Source organism: Pempheris klunzingeri, chromosome 5 (assembly GCF_042242105.1).
Source record: "Pempheris klunzingeri isolate RE-2024b chromosome 5, fPemKlu1.hap1, whole genome shotgun sequence".
Lineage (NCBI taxonomy): Eukaryota > Metazoa > Chordata > Actinopteri > Acropomatiformes > Pempheridae > Pempheris > Pempheris klunzingeri.
The window spans coordinates 16,537,570-16,549,784 of record NC_092016.1 but is presented as its reverse complement, the minus strand read 5'-3'; the positions used below and the strand labels follow the sequence as shown (position 1 = coordinate 16,549,784).

The window sequence follows — 12,215 nt, the reverse complement described above, 5'->3', positions numbered from 1 at the left end:
AGATTAAAGGGAAAACCAACATTAAGTGTCTAAAGTGAGGTGTTGGGCCACCACAAGAACACAGTCAGTGCCCATTAAAGTCTCACAAAATGTTCTTATCATTTCCCATTAATTTGTCATGCATCTGTAGGTTATATTTTTTCTTGTACTCCTGTGTAAATGCCCTTTTCTCCTCCACAATCAAAGTGGGATAAATCAAAAATGCAGGTTGCTCACGTCTCCGTCTAGAAAGAATGTTAGGGACCAAGTTTGTTCTTTTTGCACGTGTCTTCACGTGCTGTAAATAGAAACACGCTTATTTTCTGTTGTCAGGCTTCCACTGAAACGTTAATATACTGCAGAATAAGAATACATGTCATTTTTGGATCCATACTTAATAAACCTGACAAAAGATGAAAATCACTCAATACTTTTATTAAATACTGTTTAAAATACAGTGTTGTGCCGAGATAAAACATTAACAAGTTTACTGACATGGAACATACAAAACACCTGAAGAAACATTTGTATTTTTGTTACAGAGCTCAGATATTTAGTCACTAGTGTTCTGGATGGCCCATTCCTCTGTAATAAGTGCTTTAAATATGCTTATTGAACTTGATAAACTGTATTATGATTTTTTAAAGATTTACATACAGTATGAACATGATACACACAACGGAAACAGTTTTGCCACTAGCAGAAGAGAACCAGATGAACATTAACATGTATACAGTTCACAGCAAAACAGTCTGGGCGTGAACTCAGGAGAGAAGAAACTGTCTCAAACCTTTCCAGTGAAATGTTTATGAAGCAGCGTCAGTTGCTCAGGCTGGATGATGCAGAGCTCTTGCTGTCTGTCTCCGAGTCTGTCTCCTCACTGCCACTGCTGGCTGCTCTCTGAGCTCCTGCTCTTGACCGAGACGTCTCCATCCTACCTGGAGGCTCTGAGGCTCCTCTGCTCTGGCAAGGCGTCTGTCCATTCACTGATGGAAGGCTGCTTATCAATGCAGGGATGCTCTGCAGGGAAGGAAAACAATGCCATAGTCAGTCTAAGCTTTAATACAGAGCAAAGAGATAGTAGCTAAACATTGGTGGAGAACCCTTTTAACTAAGGTTTTGATAAGGAAGAATGTTGAAAAAACAAACTGTCCACTGAAAGTCTGACTGTTAAAAAAGTTAAAATCTGTGAGAGATCTCAAGCCCCACAAGTATCTCCACTGGCTTTGGTTTACATGTATACTATCACCAAAGCCTTTTCTGCTCCATGTTTCCTTTGTTCCCTTTTGATTTCACACAAGGTGCCATTCATTTGATTAAGAGCCTAAAAGGAGACTTGCACAACCTGAAATAGCTTCTCAAAGGCCTGGTGCTGAAGATGGGACCCACCAGTGTTTCCTGACTCTTCGTCAGCTCTTCAATCTCATCGTTCCAGCCGAGCATCTCAGCAAACGTTCGTACTGTATCCTCCAGGTCACCCAGCTCCATGTGGTCTCCTCTCCGCAGTGGGACCTTCTCAAAGGGACCCACAGCGTGTCGGTTCAGGAGGAGACGTGGCACAGTGGAGCGAACTGTATTCACTAGACTGGCACATGGCTCAATCTGAAACAATGACATTTTGTTCAAATAAAACTGAGCTCAGAACTTACCTGGTAACAAATGAACTAGTTAGCCATTTCAAGTTCTGAATGCATATATTAATTGTCAAAATGTTTACCTGTAAAGACGTGCCCATAATGATTAGCAGGTCTGCTTTGGGGAAATCTTTAGCGTGGAGGAAATACCTCTGAGGAAGGTCCTCTCCAAAAAACACAACATCAGGTTTGACTGTTGCTGCGCAGAATGAGCATGTGGGGACGTTGTCATTCATTATGGCATGCTGTCAAACAAAGAACTTAAGTGAGAATTACTTTGGAATCAAATGCAGTGAGCTACTGTCTTTTAATTTGAATGGTTTTTGACGGTGGGGTCGGACATACCTTAGCCTCCTCAGCAGGGTACGCAGTGTAGCACAGGTGACAGGAAGCTGTGGCAAAACTGCCATGAGCTTCCACAAGTTTGTCGTCAGGGATGCCGCACACTGTGAAGAAGATTATTAAATACTATGGTGGACATCAAGTGCAAACAAGGGCATTCATTCTGGGAAACAAAACACAACAGACTGACACCAACATCATGGTGTTGCCTTTTTATTTGTACTCCACTTCAGTTCACTGACTTTATGACAGTTATTACCTCTCCATTTTATTGTTTGTCAATTGACTGTGAGAGCTACTGGATACCTGAATTCCCCCCTGGGGGATGAATAAAGTATCTATCTATCTAATGGTTGAGATAAAGAGCCACTTTGTACATATACAGTATGTCCCCTGGTGGTGTGTTCATGGACACACTGTTCACAGGAATGCTGTATAATGTCACTGGCCAATCCAATAAAGATCCTGCACCTCCAAAATATGAACTAAAATAAGAAAAACAATTTTCAGGGGCATTCAATCTCTTCTGTTAAACTGAAATCCTAAAAAAAAAGTTAATCAGTTAATCATTTGTGTTTGACGGACATTTTGACGAACGGTGTTTAAAATGTAACCGTTGTCGATGCGTAATTAGTTGCCAAGTGTGCATTTGGATTTACTTTTCCATTTTATTGTGTACGTTCGTACTCTGCTGTGGCTCTCACTTACGTTTCTCCAGTCCATCAATGTTCTGGGTGTACAGTCGAAGCAGCAGGCCTTTGTGATGGAGCATGCGGATGAAGTAGTGTATGTAGTTGGGTCGGTGGCTGCCAGGATAAAGAGCCTTAGCCAGGGAGAAGAAAGGCTGCGGGTCATTGGAGAAGTAGTCAACGTTGAAAATAGCCTCTGGATAAGGGATGTTGTACTTCTCCAAGTTGGCATAAAGACCTGTTCCAGGAGTTCTGAAAATGTTGAAGTACAGGTGTTTTGAATTGTAAAATTTGGGCATTATGGTGACTCTTTGTTTACAGAGCCAGTAACCAAACCCACAGACACCAACCTGAAGTCTGGGATGCCACTGGCTGTGCTGATTCCTGCTCCAGCCACCACCACCACGTTCTTACAGCGGCCGAGCTTCATCAGCCGGGCCACAGAGGCTAGACCGCCGTGGGGTGAGGACTTGGCGGCAAGCACAGATGGACTGCCCTCATCAGATCTGGACTCCAAGGATCGACCAGCGTGCACAGGTACACTGCTGCCTTTGGACATCTTTCCTTTACTGGAGAGCCCAGAAAAGACATGAAGAGTTCCTCATCCCATACGAGACAATCCCTGACATGATTACTAACATCAAAATGGTTCTAATCTCCATAAACAGGATTTTATCAGACACTTGCTAATTAGTTTCCTAATGAACTAATGTACATGAACTAATCTAGACCTTGAGTTTTTATTTTGGACCTAGGAAACATGTTCAAATTCAGTCCTTTGGTGCAACAAAATGTATTTTCAGCCATGCTGGCAGCATGTTGGAATGTTGGTCAATTCATACCCCACTTTGGTCCTGGATGAAATATGTCAACAACTACTGGATGGATGAAGATGAAAATTCATACAGATACTCATGTCCCCCTGAGGATGAAAGCGACTACCTTTGGTGCCACCAGCAGCTTAAAATGGAAGACAAAAGACATTCATAGTTCCCAGATGATTAATCTTAACACTAACTACTGTGGTTCCCTGACTTTTCCCCGTGCCACAAGCAGGGCAACAATTTCAATATGTCTCAGGCTCTGGTTTATGACAGAATACCTGCAAAATGAATGATACTCCCATCAGTCTCTGCTATACTTAATGCTAATTGGTGCATGTCAGCATGCTAACATGCTAAGCTTTAGTGTTGTTTTAAATTGGATCCCAAAAACCCACCATCTTGCTCGCTAGCCAGACATTGCTTCCACCCTGACCTTGGCATTGGTACCTGCAATACTTCTGTTTCACACACCGAAAAGTGTGTGTATACTTGTGAATTAATCGTTTACTAATACACACATTTTTTTCTCTGTTTGTTGACCACTGATCTTGATAACAGCGTGGCCTCCAGCTCTTATTTATGTTCTAATGTATGATTGCTGAAATCTCTAATGTTGTCTTTTTAACATTTTAAAAGTTAAATTGAATAATAAAAAAAACATTTTAAAAAGTTACTATAACATGTCCCCACCTTGTAGGTAAGGCATCCTGTCCGCTCACACTCATCTGACTGAGGTCCTGGGCCAAGGCAGAGTCCGTCTGCTTCTTTCGCTGCTTTCCATACGGACCTGGCCCAGAGTCCTGGGTCCCTGCAGGGTCGGTGTGCCTGGCCTGGGAGCTGGAGCTGCGGGTTATCCTGGTGACTGGAGGCTGGGGGCCTTTTTTATCCCAGCTGGACCTGGACCTGTTCATTCCGACACCTGTTGACAGCTGGGGAAAAAAACAACAAATCATTCAGCCTAAATGAAACATCAATCACTGTTTGAGCTGTAATACAAGTTTCCCTTCCTCTGTGCTATCAGCTGAAAGCAAGATTTGTCCAAATGACATTTGAGTGTCAGACATGAAAACAGTGTTTTATTTTTTATTGTGCAGAAGAATACAGAGGTGGTGGCTTTTTTTTAATTTCCTAAGAGGTTTTATTCACATTTTCTTTTCTAACTGCACTAATTAGATATTGATTTGTTTTCAGTGTTTTCCATTTGCTCTCCCTCCTTGTCCCATCCTTAAAAAGCTGTTACACTGAAATCATCGAGGCATCCTTTTCTTTTCTCTTCCTTTGCACAGGGAGAAGCTGAAATGTTTTAAAACTGTCAACTGTTGAACAAAAGGTAATGGGTGCAATATATTTAGCGCCCCCCCCCTCTGCTCCTCAGCAGCTATGCTAATACAGTCCACAGCTGTGGCAGCTTTACTGTTCAGGGAAAGTGGAGGGTAGAGCCGAGTGGTGGGGGGTGAGAGTTAAAAAGAAGGGTGGCAGAGGTGAAAGGGAACCGTAGATTGACTGTGTGTCAACAAACCCAGCTGGGAGAGAAAAGAGGATGCCCCCTAACGGCCCCCTCACACTGAGGAAAAGGGGGCGGGTGGGGGTGCAGAGATAAATGATACGGAGGCAGGATTCAATAAAGAGGGAACAGAGGAGTAGAAGAAGAAGAGAGAGGAGGAGGAGGAGGAGGAGGAGGAGGAGAAAGGTGGGGGTCTTCTTTTCCAAAGCTATTCTAGGCCTTCAAACAACTTCCATGAGGAATGAGTGCGAGTGATCAGGGAGAGGCAGCGAACAAGGAAACAAAAGAGCTACAACCCATAAAACATGACTGCTTCAGAGGGCAGTGGGGAGATAAGATGAACTTTTCTCCAGAAGCACCTTATCGCCCTCCGGAGGGGATGGGAAAGGAGGAGAGGGGCCACGGATGGCTCATAGAGTCACAGCATGGCCAGAAAATATCAGCCTTTGGACTGGACTACAAAGTGATGTAATCTCATGGCTTTTCTTCACAACATTAAAGCTTAGCACTACTTTTTTTTTTTTTTTTTTAAATGTTAAACTGATGTAACAGATGTAAAAGCCAAAATATATAAACCCACCTTTGAACCATCTTAAATAAAAAAAAAAGAAAGTCTATAAATTACCTTAATTTTAGGCACTCAATCTTCCTCCTTAAAGGCCTTAAAGGCTGAAGCCCCCACATTACTACTGTTTTTTTCCCTGCTCATCCTAAAGAACTATTAAAAACAGCAGGAAGGTGAGGGCTTTTGTCTGGGCTCCTCTCAAAAAGGCACCGCTGAGTACAGGCAATAAATCACCGGCCCAGTTATTAAGGTCTCACACAGACAACGCAGTGCAGCAGTCGACCCAATACATCAACGCGATCAGTCTCCTCCGATCATATCTGGAGAGGGGCATGCTCACAAACAGGTGAACCTAAAACCATTTGAATGACAGTAAAGAGTCACAGAGTAACATGAAGTAAGTTGACTCAAGAGGAAGCTCATTTAGAGGAAACTTGTGAGAGAGATCTCAAAACAGAGCAGCAAAGGGCAGTTTTGACAACATGGAGGACACTTCAGCAAAAATCTGAAACCAGTTAAAATAATATCGAGTCCCTTTCCTTTAAAATTTCAAACAATTTCTTTAAAAATTGCATGCACCCCAGTGTATGTTTTTTTTTTTTAACTTTTAAACTGATAAAGACCTAATTGTGCTACAAATGCTGTTCTTATTCTTTAATGACAAATAAATCCCTGTATAAATGACAAAAGGCTTAAAAAGGATTTGAGTCTCCCCCTCCCACCTTTTCTTTTTTTGCCCTTTCACACTGCTTGTTCTCGCAGCTCTCCACAGACGAGAAGCTGAGCCCAGTGTGTCCCAGAGCGGGACCACCAGGAGTGTAGCTGCTCATATGAGGGTTACAGTTATCTAATTGGGACAGTCCTACAACACTGGGTACACCTCAGCGCTCACCCCAAAAAGGACAGGCTCATGGCTAATCCTTTTACAACTTCAGAGGCCAAAGAGCAGCAGGAAAAACGTTTGGGTCCAAACATTAAAAATGCAACAGCAGCAGCTCCTTGATGTTTTCAGCTCGTTGACGAAGCAGAAGAGAGGAGAGGAGTCTCTGTCTGAGGTGACACTTCCACATCATTCACACTTCATCATAAGAGTCTCCCTTTAGAGTTTGTTTCGTTTAAAAATCAACCTGATGTCTGATATTATTGTCTGCCAGTAAACATGTAGATGTAATCGGACCTGTGTTTTCACAATTCAGGAGTAAAGGTGATTTTTAAAACCATTGTGAGAGGATATGTTCCTCTAATCTATTTTTTGAGATTCAGTGTACTAATGCCATAGCAGCTCATATTACATTTGGCTAGTTAGACTCATCATGAAACTTCAGACAGTTTTCTTAGCAGATGCTGCTGCTCTGTTGTCACAAAATGAGATTTAAATGCCATTCAGGCCACAACGTATGCTGGTTACTGCAGTACAATAACAGTTATTGATGGCTGATTAGGGACTTAAAGGCTCTTAAATATGCACTAAAACACTCGTTAAACTGAAGTGAAGTGCAGAAATAAGAAGAGATCTAAACATAAGTGGAAACATCTTTTAGAGGCTTTAAGGTCACGACGACAGCACAGGCCTGACTACCAATCAAACAAGATCTCTACATTAAGATCTTTTCCAGTTAAACATCAGAAACGAGTGAAAAATGTGCATTATAACTTCCTGCCTTCACCTTCCTCGTTTTGTGTGAGTCCAGAAACTGAGGAAATTCGGTTTAAAATATAATGAATTAATTTCCCATCGATTAACTAACGAAATAAGGACTTAACTTCATTTTTCTGTGAACACCAAAAGCATTGACAGATTATCAATCAGCAACAGCTTTTGAAAATTAAAATGAAATTTGATTTACTTTTCAAGGAGAAGCACCGAAAAAAAAAAAAAAGTGGCTCCAGTTCCTTAAACTTGTAAACTGAATATCTTGGGGTTTTGGACTGTTGATTGAACAAAACAAGACATGTGGAGACGTCTACATGACAGACAAAACAAAAAACTGGTTAATCAAGGAAATATTTGGAAGATTAATAAGGGGAATAATTGTTAGCTGTAAAAAGTACAATATTTTGTGTTACAGTGCTTTAAACCTCACTAAATTGAAATGAACATACTGTCCAAAGTCAGATCCTCATATCTTTGCCAGTAGCAGCAGCAGCAGCAGCAGCAGCAGCAGCAGCAGCAGCAGCAGCGTGAGCCTGCGGGCCGCCTCACTCGTTCTCTCCAGAGCCGAGTGTTGAAAACATCTCTGGAGTAACATGTCAGCTGTGTCTTAAAGGAGATTTGGTTAAGTTTAATGAGGGGCTTCCCCCTGCAACCCCAGCATTTAACCCTCCACTTACAGCAGAATTGAGGACAGCTGACTTTGATCTCCGCTGCCCCTCCAACACAGGACGGCAACAGGCAGCCTGGTCACCATGGAAACCTCTTCATTACTTAGTTGGAGAGGCAGCAGCTCTCAGTCCTCCTTCCCCACCTGCTCACTAATGACATATCACTCTGTGTAGCATCTTTGTTGGACGCTCAATTGACACAAAGCAGCGAGTCCTAATTTGTGTTGGTGTATTGTTTGGTCACACAGAGGGAAAGGAGGGTGCAGGAGAGCTAATTCTGCTCAGTGGGTCGACTAATGACTCGTCCCGGCCCTAAATTTAACACCAATCTAGCAATGTGGCGTTATTTGGACAAACACATAGATTCTTTCAGAGAATGGGATCTGAAAATAAACGTTGTTTTTCTTTAGGTCATCCAAACTGAAAGCACAGGTCCTCTCTCACTCTGACAAAACACCACCGCCAACACGAGGCTGAGTGACGCACGCTGCAACACAACAGGCCACAGGTTTGACAGAACAAAGGCCAGTTAGTTAAAGTCAACCAGAGGAGCAGCAAACCACTTTTTACATTATCAATGAATCTGACGACTCATTTTTCTACTAATCGAGTAATAATTTGTTACTTGTTATATAAAACCAGCAGTTCTTATCCCAACTACTTGTACTATATGCATGTATCTATGTCCCTTTTATTTTATTGTTAATTCTTCATATCTTCACTTTGGAGAAGCTGGAACCAGCAAATGCTTGACTTTTTTGCTGGATAATTGACTTGAACGATAAATTGATTATCAGAATAGTCAGTTAGTAGTAGTGATCGACTAATTGCTTTTTGGCTACAGAATAGGCTTTCAGAAAACACAACAGTTTAAACCCTTTTACACAAGATAAAAGGATGATGATTACTTAACCTGTTAGCAAAGCATGTTGAGGACTGACTGCATAAAACAGTACACGTAACCATGTGTGATCCAATCCAAATGAACTCATGAACAAAAAAAAAAAAAGTTGTCATGGTGTCTTCATGGATCTGTTGCAGAGGAGTCACTAACCGTGCGGTGACGCTGGCACCTGCTGGAACCTAAACCTCATTACACATGAAAACCATCAAGGTGGGAAACAATGGAGGCCACACACACTGTGGTAAACCGTTACTCATTTAGGGAAGACGCCTTCGTTCATTGCGTAATCTGTCATTAGTTTGTTTTGAATTTAACCCCGTTTAGTCAGTATAGTCAGTAGAATATGCACTGATTAGTCTTGGTGACACCAGGGCAGAGAAATATTGTGCACAGGCACAAAATGTGGATGTTTCAGGTAAATGATGGTGAGTAGATTATGTCTCCTCCTTATAAAATGTATAGCATTGGGTTGTTTTAGATTAAACAGTGAGAAACATCCTGGTGGTCATTATTTTTAACATGCAACTCTGTGGTTTTCTACATTTTTCTAAAAAGGTCATGCATTTAGTTTGCATCACATGCAGTGGGCCATCTACACTGAGACTGAGTACAAGCATTACTGGATCCAGTTATATCAAAGATCCCCTCAAGCCATGTTTTATGACACAAAATACTCCTCTTCGAATAATAATTGCCATCTGATATGGTTTTGCCACAAGTTTGATTACCTTGTTAGGATTTGTTAAGATTACATCTAATTCAGAATACATGAATATACAGAGACATTTTAGTTCACAAGTTTAACTACTGGACACAAGAGGTCTCCATTCTCTGCACCAGTGGCCTGCAGGCGTCAGGTTTCCACATCAGGCCGGTGCTAGTTGTATAAACTAACCACGACTGGCCTCCAAACTAGTTGAATTTTCAAAAAATCCTGTTTGTACCTGCTGACCATAAACTGAGATTCAAGGTGAGCAGGAAAAAAACATTATATATTATTTCCCTGTCTGGGATCAATGACATCTATCCATCTATCCATCTATCATTACATTGATCTTTCTGCACAGTGAGGCTCACACACCTGAGAGAAGTAATAGTGAGCACATTTTGGAGGAGGGTCTTTAAACAGCACAGTCTGTCCCCAGACTGAGCAGCAGTGTCATGTCAGGTACACAGACTCAGTCTAAAAGTCTCGGCCTTCATTTCACCAGAGGTCATGGGCTCATTACACCCCCACTAATGCCCCCGCCTAGTGGGTGAGATAATAAACACCAGCACCTTCTTTTAAACATGTTAGTGGGCTAATGTGGCTCCACCCTGCAGGAGATCAGTGAAAATGTGGATGTCTACATCACAGACCTCCTCTGGTAATAGGCCAACAATAACAGCAATAACAGTGATAATAATAACATAAGACGGCCATCAGCCCTGCTTTAGCTACCTGTCTTTCCACACGACGGACCTTTTGAATGATGAACACACGGCGCCGACTTTGTTGGGCCGCTCGGGATGCTTCACATCCAAGAGGAGAGTCGCAGGGCCTCTTTGAGCTTCCTGTGAGCTGTGGGCTTGTCCTCCAGCAGCCGCTGCAGTCAGGTAAACATGAGGCACGGTGGTACTGAGAGTGTCTCCTTCCTCCAAACACAGACACTTTGTGCTCCTGAGGCCGGCCTGTAAGTTTTGGAGCGGAGAGCTGTCACTCTGCCGCTGTTTCCGGGTCCTAAATAATTCATTACGAATACAGGCGGGAAACAGAGCAGGGTCACGTGGTGCTGCGTTTCCGCTTTCCAGTAAAGTTCAGTTTAAAATATGTTACTTTTATTGTTTTAATATATGATATTAAGAAGTGCATGAGCTCAACCTGAGTCTTTTCTCTTTGTGCTATTTTCTACTCCTCTTCATCTCAAGAGAAAATGTTGTACTTTTTTATTTCACTTCGTTTATCTGGCAGCTTAAGTTACTTTACACATTCAGGTTGTTGCACACAAAACATATGAAGACTTTATAAAATGTAATGTTTAATGGTAAGCTTCAATTGACAGCAACTATTTTAACATTCATTTATGTAATTTTCTTTAATGTAAAAACATTTCTAATTCCACCTTCTACTTCAAGGACCGACTGATTTTCTTTTTTCTTTTTTTTAATGATTTTAATTTATTTCCAATAATCAACCAGTTAATGAAGAAAATAATCAGCAGGTGAATCCACAATGAAAATAATCATTAGTTGCAGTTCCTAGTAATATAAATAGTTCAAAATGAGCTTTGAGTACTTTTACTTTTGAGATACTTTAAGTACATTTTCATTATTATACTTACATATTTTTACTTAAGTACGATTTTAAATGCAGGACTTTTACCTTTTGTCAAGTATTTTTACAGTGTGGTATGAGTACTTTTACTTAAGTAAATGATTGTTCCACCACTGCATGAAAATTATGTGCTCTTGTTAAAATTCAGCCATCTTTGATTCTTCTTATTCACACCTGTGATTTTCAGTTTAAATTCATTGACAACACAACACAACATAACATAACATAACACAACACAACACAACACAACACAACACAACACAACACAACACAACACAACACAACACAACACAACACAACACAACACAACACAACATAACATAACATAACATAACACTGCACTTCAGGCCTTAGCCATTGCAACATTTGGTACCTTAAAAATTATGTGCAGCATTGGACGTCTAAATATAATATAATAGTAAAATGCAAAGCAAAGATCTGTTTTGGTTGCTATAGTTGTATCTGGTGTGGAGATCTGCTCTTTTTGCATTAGCTGTAATTGTAGGCCTTCACCTATACTCATGCACAAACTGACCTGTGAAGGTTAGGTATGGTATAGGTACCATGTAAATACTCACTCGGGTCTCCTCTATAAAACATTTAGTCAGCACCCACTAGAGGGCCTTACCCATTTGAGCTGATAAAGCTGCTTCAGTGACACACACTCCCAACTAAATCTGCAAACAATCCCTTTAAGCAGGAGTGACTAACTAGCTGTGATGTGACATGTCTTTGAAAAGAGACGATCTTTGATCTAAAGTGATGGGCGGACGTCACTTCCGCTCTGACTGGCGGAGGTTGTTTTGGGATATTTGGCTCAGTCTCATCTCCCGCCAAAGTTATAACCCACAAAATAAACCTCTACCTTAACTTTTCTCATATGTTCCCACATGCTTTACTTCACCTGATGATTATATGTTACCCCTGCAGTGAGGCTTAATTGTCGTTCCTAATTATCACCAAAATATCTAACATAGTCCTCTAGATTTGTGTCTCAAAGAGTGAACCAAAGTACCACACTGTTATCCACACAATAGTAATAACTACTTTTAGTGCATGCATGTGGTTGTGTAAGCCAGCAGCTGGAGCTCCAGTGTACTTCTCTCTCTCTCTGTGTGTCTCTATGTGTTTTAATGGG

At 41.3% G+C, this 12,215-nt stretch overlaps 1 protein-coding gene across 1 annotated transcript; it reads right to left on the bottom strand.

Annotated features, from left to right (window-relative positions):
* Positions 1-273: 273 nt before the first annotated feature.
* On the bottom strand, positions 274-10,290 carry LOC139201024 (NAD-dependent protein deacetylase sirtuin-3). Its single transcript, XM_070830231.1, has 8 exons — positions 10,205-10,290; positions 4,159-4,387; positions 2,995-3,213; positions 2,664-2,896; positions 1,959-2,059; positions 1,697-1,858; positions 1,369-1,581; positions 274-999 (listed from the first exon to the last, which is right to left on the bottom strand). The coding sequence occupies exons 2-8, from the start codon at positions 4,377-4,379 to the stop codon at positions 799-801; spliced, it is 1,350 nt and encodes a 449-aa protein (XP_070686332.1). The 5' UTR covers positions 4,380-4,387; positions 10,205-10,290; the 3' UTR covers positions 274-798.
* Between the last annotated feature and the right edge of the window lie 1,925 nt (positions 10,291-12,215).